This window comes from Dipodomys spectabilis, unplaced genomic scaffold (genome assembly GCF_019054845.1).
Source record: "Dipodomys spectabilis isolate Male_0828 unplaced genomic scaffold, ASM1905484v1 ptg000158l, whole genome shotgun sequence".
Lineage (NCBI taxonomy): Eukaryota > Metazoa > Chordata > Mammalia > Rodentia > Heteromyidae > Dipodomys > Dipodomys spectabilis.
In genome coordinates, this window is record NW_024870835.1 from 4,867,153 (window position 1) to 4,879,836 (window position 12,684).

The following is a 12,684-nucleotide window of genomic DNA, read 5'->3' on the forward strand; positions in this document are numbered from 1 at the left end:
TTATTTAAAGGAACTAGATTTGGAACAACAGCTACCCCAAAGAACATGCTACATTCCCTTAGGACCGTACCTAAATTATTCCAGATAAATGGGAATCTAACTTATTATGAAAGATCTTTACTTAAGGATACTCGATCTGAATGTGGAATTATGAAAATGTTTCTTAATCATTGTTGGTTTAGGATTGCTCTGGAGCTGCAAATAATTCATGCTGGTTATGCAACCCATATTGCAAAAAATGTTATTAAATACCCAGGGCACAACTCCACACACAACTCACAGCAGGATTGGTTCCTTTCATCCTTATACATCATGCTTGTGTTCTGAGAGTCGTCAGTAATGTAAGGTTCCCCAGTAGTAAATGAAAAAGAGAATACAACTAAAATAACAAAGGCTAATTCTGAAGAGACACAGTGAAACTAAAGAAAAAGGCCTTTGTCTGATTCTGCTGAATAATAAGATCTTGAGGGGGAAGAACCCATTTCAAACACATAGGACAGTTTGGGGAAGGCTATATTTAGGTGACATTTTCCAAGTAGCAGATTTCATTTTCTCTTGTTAATGAGGAATTTCATTTTGGGACCTTTTGAGAAGGAGCTGGCTGTGCAAGAATGCTTTAATGGCTTTCTTGCAGAAAGTGCTAGAAGTAGGAGAAGAAAAGCTGACTGCATTAAAGAGCACATTTTCCTTTCAAAGAGACTTTATACCAGAAGGAAATGTCACAGGAAGGAGTTCTCTGAAAGCTTTAATACATACAGAGATTGCTGAACTCTTTCAAAGCTTGGAAGCTAACATCATTGAAAACTTCAGTTTTCATTTCTCTAGTCTTTCTCTAATCTGGTCAGATGAAATCAGAGTATGCTTACAGGAAGGGTCTGTTGATCATCAGGAAGTTGCCCTTCTTTAACAGTAAGGGAGACGTCAGTGGGAAGAGTTAATGATCAGTTTCTAAGAATAGTGGCCTTATATTGCTTGCTATTCCTGGCAATCCAATGGCTATCTTGTTCCCAGTGGTATTCAACACAACTGACCATAGCTTTCTTCTTAAAGTACTTTGTCCTCTTGAATTACATGACTCTAAGCACTCCATTTATTTTCTTCTGGTCACCTCCTTTCTCAGGTCTTTTCCCTGTCCTCAAACTAAATAAAATGTGAATTTTCTCTCTAATCTATCTAACAAAGAACATAACCAAGCACCAGAGGCTAACACACCTATAATACTAGCTCCACAAGGGAGGCTGAAATCTGAAGATCACAGTTCAAAGCCAATTCAGGCACGAAAATCCATGAGACTCTAATCTCCAATTAGCCACTGAAAAGGCAGAAGTAAGCTGTAGCTCAAGTGGTAGAACACAAGCCTTGAATGAAAAAGCTAAGGGACCTTATCCTGTCCCTGAGTTCAAGCCCCAGGACCGGCACCCTTCCCCCCACCTCCAAATTCCTATAGTGCTTATCATATACCAGAGAATATTAGAAGTGCTGTACAAATCAAAGTTGTCAAATCTGAACAGGAACCTAATGAGATAAGGACTATTATTTGTACTTTTGTATTTCAAAGACACATACAACCAAAAATATTCAAAATGGTGCTCTTGATTTCCCAATTCAGCATTGTACTCATTTTCAATTTTCTCCATCATAGGAAATGATTTTACTGACTGCTCAGCTTAAAACAAAAGTCAGGGGTTATTTTTAAGTCCCCAGTTTTCCTCATTTCTCACTCCCAACTGATTGCCAAATTCTATTAATTCTCTATTGAAAACAATGTTTTTTGTTTATATTGGAACAAGGTCTCACTATGTAGGTCAAACTTAAGATTCTTCTGTCTCAGCCTCCTGAGTTCTGGGATTATATGTATGTACCACTACACCTAGCTTGAAAAGAAATCTTAACATTATTTACTTCTGTCTGTCACCACCAATACCACTGTGTATTAGTAGAACAATTACAAGTGATATGAGCACTTACTACTTTTTGTGTTTTACTCATTGTTTAGAGATGGGTAATGTTGGATATAATGTGAAATAGGCGAAATAGATGAATGAATGTCTTTTCAGTGAAATTCTGGCATTGTCTAGTACTATTTCAAGGTGGTCTAGCTCCATGGGAATATAAGACTTGGATTTTCTTTGGCTAGTCCACTATGTAACAGCATAAAGACAGACATTTCCTTGTAGAGTTCTGGTGGAGATGCAGATGTTTCTTGCCCATAATGATGGAAATTTTTTCCTGTTCATGTCAATGCAAATTATTTTGTCTGTTGGAAAGTATGAACTTTCCTCATTTGCACTAGTTTTAATGTTTTAACTAGCTTCCTGAATAATTCATGAGGTTAAAAATCTTTTGACATGTGTTTGTTCTATATTTGTATGAGTCATGATTTCATCTTTTTGCAAATTGTATTTTAATAGGATTCTTTTCATCCCAATTTCTAGATAGTAACATCAAGGCACAGAGATTTCTGAGGTCACACTGTGGACTAGAGGGCAATTAGGTTTTGAAGTCCAGCAGGATGCTCCTTAATGGGTCCCTCACTGGGTGCCTGTTAGGTTGCCATGGAAACCATAACCACGGATGCTAACACTGTCACTCTTCTGGACAATATAAAGAGCCAAAGGCCTGTCTTCTTCCTCTATTCCCCTTTACCAGTCCATTCTTCACTTTTGGGCCAGGGGATCTTAAAATAGAAAGCTTGCAATTGTCCCAAAGAAAAGACAAACTGTCTTCCAAGGCTATAATATACCATATTCCATCTTCATTGCTCAGTGGTCTCTCTCCACTCACTGCCTTCCAGCTACTGCTACTTGTGTCACTTTTCATTTCCTTCAATGTGCACAGCCCTTGACTCAAATTTGTGCATATGTGAATCATTCATTGGATGATTCTCTTCCTGTGTGTCTCAGTGTAGAATAACTCCTATTTATCATCAGGCGTCAGCTCACAAATCCTTTCTTAGAGAAGATTCCCTACCCCTCAGACCGTTGAGATTCTGTTAGCCTTCTGAAAGCCTTGCCATTCTCTGATATCACTTTTCAGTGTCTTATAATCTTTATTCAATAATCGTCTCCCTTATCAGGCCAAATCTTGTGATAACAGGACTTCAGACAAAAGTTGTTAATATATACTTCTTCAAATGAATGACAAAACTGATTAGGGACTGCTTTTATCAATCACTTGACATTGGTCTTATTCTTGGGCCCAACAACTGACCCATGATAGATGAAGACAACAGCCCCCCAAAATTCTAAGAAATTAAAGAATACTTCTTTGTTGTAGACATTGGCACAAGGAAACAATCAAATAAAACCCCCATCCTTTTCCCATTATAGGAGTTTCTTATGGTCTTTAAGTTATTGCACCCAAGTTTTGTATCTGTGATGGGCTTAGTCAGCCATAATTTTTTTTTTACATTTTTTATTGTAAAGATACTGTACAAAGCAGCCATAATTTTTTGACAGTCTTCCACAGTGTGTGTTGGTCTTATTTCATCTTGATAGTTTGTTTGCTGATCATTGCTTGAGACAAGTTTAAATTCTATGGATAACCCACTTCAATGAAATATCAAGAAACTTGCTATTTTATAGAAGAAAAGGGCTTTTAGACAGATGCTGACCTCACTTGTTCATACATGATTCTCTGGCTAAAAAAAAAAAAAATCACCTTATCTTATCACCAGCTACTGAGCAGGGAAGGCTCTGCTGCATTTTGGTATGATTCTGAGGGTAAGAGGGAGTTGTGGAAAGCTCTTATCATTTTTTATCTACTCTTTAAAACTGAACATATACAAAATTTGTCTTGGAGGAAACGAAGATAGGTGATTAACTGTCTGTAGCTGCTATGTAGGAAGCCAAATTAGTCTCTTCACGAATAAAAAATGAGGACATGACACTTTTTTCAGACCACCTTTCCTTTCCTGTGTTTTTCTGACCTATATGAACAGTCTTGAATTGAAAGTTTGCTTTTCCTTGAAGATTGGCTGCTTATTTGAAAAGCCATGTCTCTATGGGACTCTGATACCATTACAGTAGACAACACTATCAGTGCATTTGTAGTTCTCAGCTTTATACCAGGATGAAGCTTTAAATTCACATCATTTTCTCTGACTTTGATACACATCTGAAGTATTGTAAACTCAGAATACTTTTCGTGAACTGTTTCTTCTTCAAATGGAGTGAAATTAGTTTATCTTGCAACTTTGCAAAGGTTTCTTTCCCTTAATTCAACAAGTTTGGCAAAGCTTTCCAATGAAAAGTTCAGTTCATTAAAAATGACCTTAATGGACTTAACATATATTGGTGGTGACAGGGTCCATACTTTATTTTGGCACACAAGGATCCCATTAATTTGTCTTTGTCACTCTCTAGGGCTCAGCTGAGTAACAGTTCAGATTTAGCTTTCTCAAAGTAGCTACAGAATGAGCAACAGTGGTGATGGCGGGAGGGGCTGACAGATTTAGAACTTCTTGGATTGTAATAAAGGCTTTTCTACTGACTACATAAAAATGGCTCTGTCTGCTCTCCTGAGTTTATTATTGATTTGGCTGTCTCTGTGCATGCTGGGAGCAGGCAAGGCAAATCAAATATATTTAACTCAGAGGTGGGAGGGGTTGCTTTTCCACCTAAGCAGTTTCTGAATTTCCCTAACTTACTTTTCCAATTTGTGGAATACATGGGGATCTCTCTCTCTCTCTCTCTCTCTCTCTCTCAGAGGTTTGAATTCAGGTTTGCTAAGCAGGTACTCTCTTGCTTGAGCTATGGTCTCCAGCCCTTTTTGCTCTGCTTATTTTTTGGCTAGGATTTCACCTTTTGCCCAGATTTGCCTGAAGCTTTATTCTTTCACTTTCACTTATGCCTCCCATGATAGCTAGGATGACAGGAAGATGCTACCATACAAAGCCTTTTGTTTTGAGATGATTCCTTATGACTTTTTGGCCAGAGTTGGCTTGGAACCTTTGTAGCTGGGATGAGAGCTGCACACTACTATGCGCAGCTATTGGTTGAGATGAGGTCTCTCAAACTTCTTGTCCTCTTTGGCTACAGTCTCCTGAACTCTACCTCCTAAGTAGCTAAGATCACAGGCATGAGTCACCTGTACTGGTCCCAGGAAGAGAATCCCTTTCTTATTCAAGTGAAGGTAATTAAATTTTGTCCCTTAGAATAAACACTGGCCCAAATTAAAAGCATGATGCATTTAAATATATCCTCAAACAGCTGCAGAAATATAGAGGAGGCAGCAAGATGGTGATCACTGAGAACCACTATGCAGGTTTGAGTTAAATACTGTGAGTGTTGCTCACGTGTCATTAGAGAAGATATATGAGGTAAGTACAACATGTGCTTCATTTCTCTACATAAAATGAGTGATTAATTATTCATTTTAAGGCCCTTAAAGATTCTCTGGGGAGAGGAACACTGCTAAGAAAGCCCCAATCATAACAACAGTTAACACATATGCCCCACCCTCTGCATGCCAGGTACTTTACATATATAAATCCTAAGGACTCTGATGTAGAGTCTGTTATTATGCTTCCTTCACAAATGAGGAAATTGAGACCTATGGGGTCTGGTAACATGTGAAGTGTCTCCCATTGATTCAGCAGTAGTCTTTCATGGGAGTCCGAACTTCTATGCATAACTGCTCTGCCTACACGGATGATTTATGACTTTTTGATTCAATCCTAGCAGGGCTGTATCTTTGTTGGGGCAGACAAATGCACAGCCTCACTACTTACCAACTCACAGAGAAGGCAGTTCCACATGTCTCCAAAAAATCAATTTCAAGAAACTATGGTTTTTGCAGTATGTTTTCAATATATAGGAAGGAATCACTGAGAAACAGTGATACAAAGTATTTGGTCATTGTGAATGAGGATTGAGTAAACTTCTCCTAAGTACTCATTGGGGCTCTAAGTCAGATTTTTAACATGCTGCCAAACATCAGTTCACATTAACATCGACCACAAAACATTTTGGTGTATATGAGGCACTCTTCTTTCATTTATTTCATATATTTGCACATCACCACATATTGACTTCACTATTCTGATACAGTAGCTCTGAGACAGATGCAAGTTTCACATATGGTAGTAAAGAACTCAGGAATTTAGTAAACTCATATTCTTTAGAAACCAGCATCACAAATACATACCTAGTTGTCAATTATACATTAATTAAAAACAAAAATATTTTTGAAAATGAACAGTGACAGATTTAATGTGGCAGATGCTCTCTTAATCTGACTTCTGCTGAGTCAACTTGCTTATTTGACTGACAATCTCTATTTTTCTGCAAGCCATAGACACAATGCATTTTCCAAGGCCCAATAGTCACAGCTTAGTTCTTTTTTCACTAATTGTATGATAGAGCAATTATGCACCCGCAACTAGAGACATATATTGACTTATTAGGTCACTCATTTTATTTCCAAACAGGTGGATACTAGATATACTTGTTGTAATTATATAAATCATAATTAATAAAATGCTAATAAATGAAAAATAGATAAAATTCAGTAAAGAAATGAACACTGTAAAAATAAATAAAAATCCATTAAACATAAATATAAAATCACTTTGATACTTTAGACTTAATAATGCCACATTGTTAAAAAAAGGAAGAAATCTATTTCCATGCATATATAAGCACTTCTTTATGATTTTTCTGTGGCCTGATAATTCATAAGAGAATGTAACTCAGGAAACCTGTATTAAGAATAGAAACAGCAACACTATCTGGATCCTTAACTGATTTTGATCCATTACATAGTCTTTGGGTGAAATATAAGAATGCATGTCATAATTTATTCTTGAGCCATTCACGTTTTCCAACCACTTGCAAGGTATAGATATGAACTAATGGAAACATGTGTTTAAATAGATGTAAATGCTATTTCAACAAGATAAACGAGACATTTAATACTACACGATCATCATGGTGACTCTCATTGGCCCTTCTTCCCGTGTCTAAATCCTTGTGGGGTCTATTCACACAGATGCATGGCAAGAATTTCCCTTTGCTTCTTACTGAATCAGACCCTTTGCTAACCTGATGCCATCTGGCATCCAGATATTACTGCAGCCTTTGGCCTGTTTGTTTTCCTTCTGGGTTTTCTCTCCTCTTTCTTCTTCATGCATCACAACAAAAGTTATTTATGGCAATATACTTAAGGCCTGAATATTACATCAAAGTACCCAAATGCCATCCCAACTGTGTAAAACTGTTGACTGATAACTCAGAATCTTATCAAAGTAAAGAACTACACAATCTTACCTATGAGAAGACAACATCATTAAGGCCTATGAGAAGAGAACATCATTAAGGCTTTCTACTGGTGAAGACTAGCTATGTGATAGGGATGGGCTGGTTAGAAATAGCTGGATTGGCCATACAGTACCTGGAGGATCCACCATATCCTATTGCTTATTCTGAATCACTGAAGAATGACTCCCAGCTGAAAAGTTTCATGAAGAATCTAGCTATATTGAGTTCACAATTGTCTGTACTGTCTCTACTTGGAATATTTTGCTTTAGACACCAGGAAATCTGGAAAGCTAGAGCAACTGAGGCACTCAGGCTGTACCTTCCCTTAAGCCTGGCTCCCTTAGCAAATTACCCTATGTGGTATCAGGTGGTCTGTTAATGCTCTCATCTCCAAAAGCTAAGGAAATAAAGTTTCCTTCCTAAGCCATGTCAGATCAGACTTCTAAAGATCAGCTGAATGACTCCCTACTTAAAAATATTTCTTTAAATACCCTAGATATCACCATTGTATCATTTTCTTTTCTAAAGAAATTAAGCTCTTAGAGGGGTCAGAAGGTGGACTTGCCTCTAAGTGCTAGTGTATGTATCAACCAAGACTCAAAGAAAGGTATTAACACAAGAGATGGAAAACTAATCATCAGTCATTTGTTAAGCTAATACCTAATTAACATATGTAATTAGACTATGACAGTGTAGTTTTGAATTTTTAAGAGTTTAAAAGCTATTCCCATATATTTTCCAACATGGTACACAACTGATCAACTCAACATTCTCATTATCTGGAGGCCAAGTAAAACACAACAACAAACGAACACCATAGTTTGGATTATAACAGAAGATAATTCCATGAGCATTTTTTTCCATTTCCCCTTTCTAGTGCTAAAAGCTGTCAGAAAAATGCAATTTCCCGCAATCTTAATTACAGAAGTCTGTGTCTAATCACTGTTCCTTCTGTGTTAATTGGTAGCAAGGATTCCTACTAATTTCTCAGCAGACAACCTCTGAAGCAAGTTTATTATGCTGGATTTATTTACAAGGCTGTGCCTGATGAGCTTCATTGGTTAAAGCCTCCATCTGCTTAGTCTTAGTTTGGGGTTTGGATCTTAGTTTGTGCATTGTCCTGCACAAAGGGAGAGCTAGAAAATATCTTGCTTAAAGATCCTTCTGCTGCTTGTCAGAAAACCCCAATAAAAACATGTGTTTGAGTAAAGACAAACTGTAGTCACCAGGGGAAAATCAGCTCAGAGGGTCTGCCTCCCACACGTGGGTTAGGAATTCATTTCTGCATACCAAGGTAATACATTCATCCCAACATCCCTTTTTACATTCACCCCATATCCCTACCTTTTTACCACATGCATCAGACACATCACAAACACACCATCTGTTGCTGAGGAACAAAACCATGAGATCTTTAAGTATTTCTGAACTGAAGCTGCAGCTTTACATGCCAAATCTATAAGTATATTGCAAGATCAGATCCACTCTGTATAGTGATCTCAGTGAGTCTACAGGCTGTTAGCAGTGTTTGCATATTCTACTTGGTGTTTAGTGGAACTGCAATGTCACTGCATTCTTGTGTTTTATAAAATGTTAGTTATTTCTTGGCAATCCAATTTTTAGTCTTTTATCACAATTTTCTTCTAAACATGTCACAGAGAGGTTTCTTTCCAACAAATTTTTTGTCAGAGTATTCACCAATTTTTTTCATATTTGTTGGGGTTACTAAAAACATCTAACACTCAATAAGGGCATCTCCATATGTTAAGGACTTAAACATAGTGATTGTTCTCTTATTATTTAATGAGACAGGCTGTTGATAATATTTTCATTTTCCATATGGGGAAATACAGGATATTTGCTGCCTTGCTGTAGAACAATGTTAGCTGGAGTCAGCACAAGAGATAATAGTTCTGGGCCACTGTTTCTGCTTCACTGTGACAACCACAGCTTCTAAACATTACCATTTAATTTAAGCAACGTGAGTCTGTTTGGTGGGTGGACGTGCTGACAGTATATCATTTTTTCATTATACTTTGGAGAGTAATTATAGGTTGCTACATACATTTGGAAACGGGTCTAATGTGGTTTAAAAGGAAAGAATTAAGGCCATGCAAAGTTATGTTTTTTAAAATTCAAAATCAATTAAGAATGTGACACTTAGGGTCTTTTCTGGGGCCCAGTGCAATAACCATGTATAAAACGTATTAAAATGTGGAAACCACATATCTTTCATTACATGACTCTGCAGCTGTCATTTATTTCTTTTTGGTAGAAAAGTAATTGTTGTTCCGAGCACAATTGTATACATTTCCTTTACGCTGAACTAGTATTGCAATTACAATTTACTTCAGCTCAGATTAATCATGCCAAGATGGCAATTCTGTTACACTAAGAGTAAATTTTAATAGTCTAAAATGTGGCTATTGTTTTAATGGCAGAACTTGTGTTTAGTTACTTTGGGGATTTTATTTTAATTTTTGGTTGGTCCTGGGGTCTGAACTCTGGGCCTGGACACTGTCCCTCAACTCTTCAGCTCAAGGCTAGTACTCTACCACTTGAGCCACAGTGCCACTTCCTGGGGATTTTATTAAGGTTAAGCATGAAGCATCTTAGACTGATGCTGGGAAACACATTTGAGGGTGTGAATGATGATGTTCTATGGGATGCTTCAGGGGACTCATTAAACTCTACTTACAGCTTTCATTGAAGAGGTATCTAATGGGAAGGTTGTTAGTTAGAGATGCAAGATGATTCGGTTTATTTTCAACTCTGTTCTTATTTAACACTAGACAGAATGCAATAGTACACATAGGAGTAGGCTTTAGATCCAATGGCAAAGGACATTGTACAAGGATAAAAGATAGTTTAAGCAAAATAATACCTATAGATTAAGTAAAAATGCATATTAGAGCTTCACTAGAGAATATTATAAAAAAAAAACCAGCTGTAATTACTTGGCATTTTCAAGGCTTACGTAAAACCTCTGTGGATTAATTTACTTAATATCCCCTAAAATGAACTGCTTACTTCCTCCTGTCAAACCAACTCCTGGCAAGAGGAAGAGGAAAGCATTTTAAGCCTCATATGCTCATTTAAAGGGTGCATTATGGTTTTTAATAACTATCTTTCCTCCAAAGGTCTGCCAGGTTAGTTGCTTTTTCTCAACATTGAAAATGTTGTTGTAGACATTTCACAGTATAGAAAACAATCTGTGTTATGTTTAGTTGTTCTTTTAAGTAAAAATGGTGTCACTTAATATATGCATCATTTTTTCTATGGAAACAGTTTTATCTATAAATGCCCTTTGGTGATTACACATCTGGGTTTTTTAACTTCTAGATTTTTTTTTGTTGAAACAGTTATTATTTTGAGTGAGATTCAGAAGTGCAATCTGTGTTCAGGAAAACCATATCAGATTTAGACTGAACCAGCATGAATCTAAGAAAATTCTAAGTTGCATTTGAATACATCAGTGACGGTGTTTGTTTATATCTCTAGTAAGATTGAATCTGTAGTTTAAATTTCCTATCTTATACCCTATACAATGAACTCCAAGAGTGTGGATGATATGATATTTATGTAACAAAGAGTTACATAAACAGAGAGATATTTATAGCTAACAGAGAGTCTGATACTTACTCTAACAACCTTTTTATTGGCCAGTTTTCTGGGGTTCCAACTCTGAGACTGGGTGCTGTCCCTGGGCTCCTTTGTGTTCATGACTCACACTCTACAACTTGACCCACAGCTCCACTTCTGTTTTTCTGATGGTTAATTGGAGATAAGAGTCTCAAGACTTTCCTGCCTCGACTGGCTTCTAACTGCGCTCCTCAGATCTCAGACTCTTGAGTAGCTAGGATTACAGGCATGAGCTAACAGTGCCCAGTTTTAAAAAATTTTTAACAGGAGAATTTGCTTTGGCTAGATGAAATTTGTCAGTAAAATGCATTCTCTTATCTATAAAAATAATGTGGCAATATCGCTATCAGTATTTTCTAGTAGAATCAGGATGTACCAGTCATCAATCAATTACAGTACTTTTCTCTCTCTCCCTTGTTTCCTCTTCTGAGGCATGTAGCAAATCATCTAATGGCCCTATAGATTTCATAGCTTTGAAGAAACTCAGTAGTAGAGGCAGATTACCAGAAGCAGGTAATCAAAGTTCTGGGTCTCCCTCTGGTACTGATTGTAGCAAGAAAGGGAAAATACAGCTACTAAACATTTCTTTCCCCTCTATCTCTTTTGCTTGCCCTTAACTTAATGAGTGGCTATACTTCAGCACTGGAAGATAAGGAATATGAAAAGCAGCCCAGATGTTCACATCAAATCTATTTCATATCATCAGAGATAGCCTGGGTTTTCTCACCATTGGCCCTTTGCCAAGAGAAAACAGGAGATGAGAATTTGGAGAAGAGGACTAGCACTCCATCTATTTTTCCCTACAGGCAAAGTTAATTCAAACAGCATAATCTGAGAAAATTTGAAATCACATTTAAGTGCAATCAAAGTTTTCACCAACATTTTGAAATGGATACACTTCTAATTGGAGAGCCAAGAGGGTTCAGTTCCCTTGGGGAAGATGGTTACATGAAGTTCAGAACCCATGAAAGCCAGAGCTGTGGAACCAACCATATTCAAAAGAAGAACCAGATGTGCTTTCAGAACTTACGAGGGCTCTTCCGACACAGCTGCTCCTTCTTCTAGCTCTTGAGCTTGCTTGTACCATGGCAGCTTGGCCTCCACAGGAAGTTTCTCTGAGAATGAAGTTGCATGCACATAAAAAGAAGAGGTTAGAACCAATTTGAGATTTGAGGGAAACATCTCTTCCTCCTCACCAGTTCTTAGTTTGGCCCTATAGCTAGAAGTTACTATATTGGTAACTGCAAATAATAGTGTTTAGACAAACGGTGGGTTTTAATGATGGGCATATCAGGAAAAAACAGAATCAGATTTTATAAAGGTTGCCTCTTAATTAATATTGTGCATACACTTCCCTTTTATTGAATAGCACAAGGAAGGGTCTTTTTTATTAGAAAAAGTTGTAACTGTAGGAGCCTGAGCTCCAAATGCATATAAAAATCAAAGCATCTTTCACATCTTTTAAAATAAACACAAAGTGCAATAAATTATATTGTAATTCTTTTATAATTTTGTTCCTTTTGTCTAAGTATAATCTATGCCATATTTTCAAATATAAACCAATGCTCTGAAATTCGCAAAACGTCACTGTGAATTTCTGATCTATTCAATAGCACCCAAGTCTTACTGACAATTATAATGTGCAATTAATCCATAATTTGAGTTGTTACATCTATTCATCCAACTTTGACCGAACAAGTCAGAACAAGTTTCCTAACTACTTCCTGAGTAAAAATATAGAGGAGAAAAAGAAATAGAGAGGTTCTAATGCTCTTATAGAAGT

At 37.0% G+C, this 12,684-nt stretch overlaps 1 protein-coding gene across 1 annotated transcript in view; it reads right to left on the reverse strand.

Annotated features, from left to right (window-relative positions):
• The window catches only part of Adamtsl1 (ADAMTS like 1), a 391,483-nt gene that overhangs the window by 178,891 nt on the left and 199,908 nt on the right, over window positions 1-12,684 (reverse strand). The window contains exon 13 of the mRNA XM_042692956.1: window positions 11,932-12,016. Coding sequence (XP_042548890.1) covers window positions 11,932-12,016 — 85 coding nt within the window. The remainder of the gene's footprint in view (window positions 1-11,931; window positions 12,017-12,684) is intronic.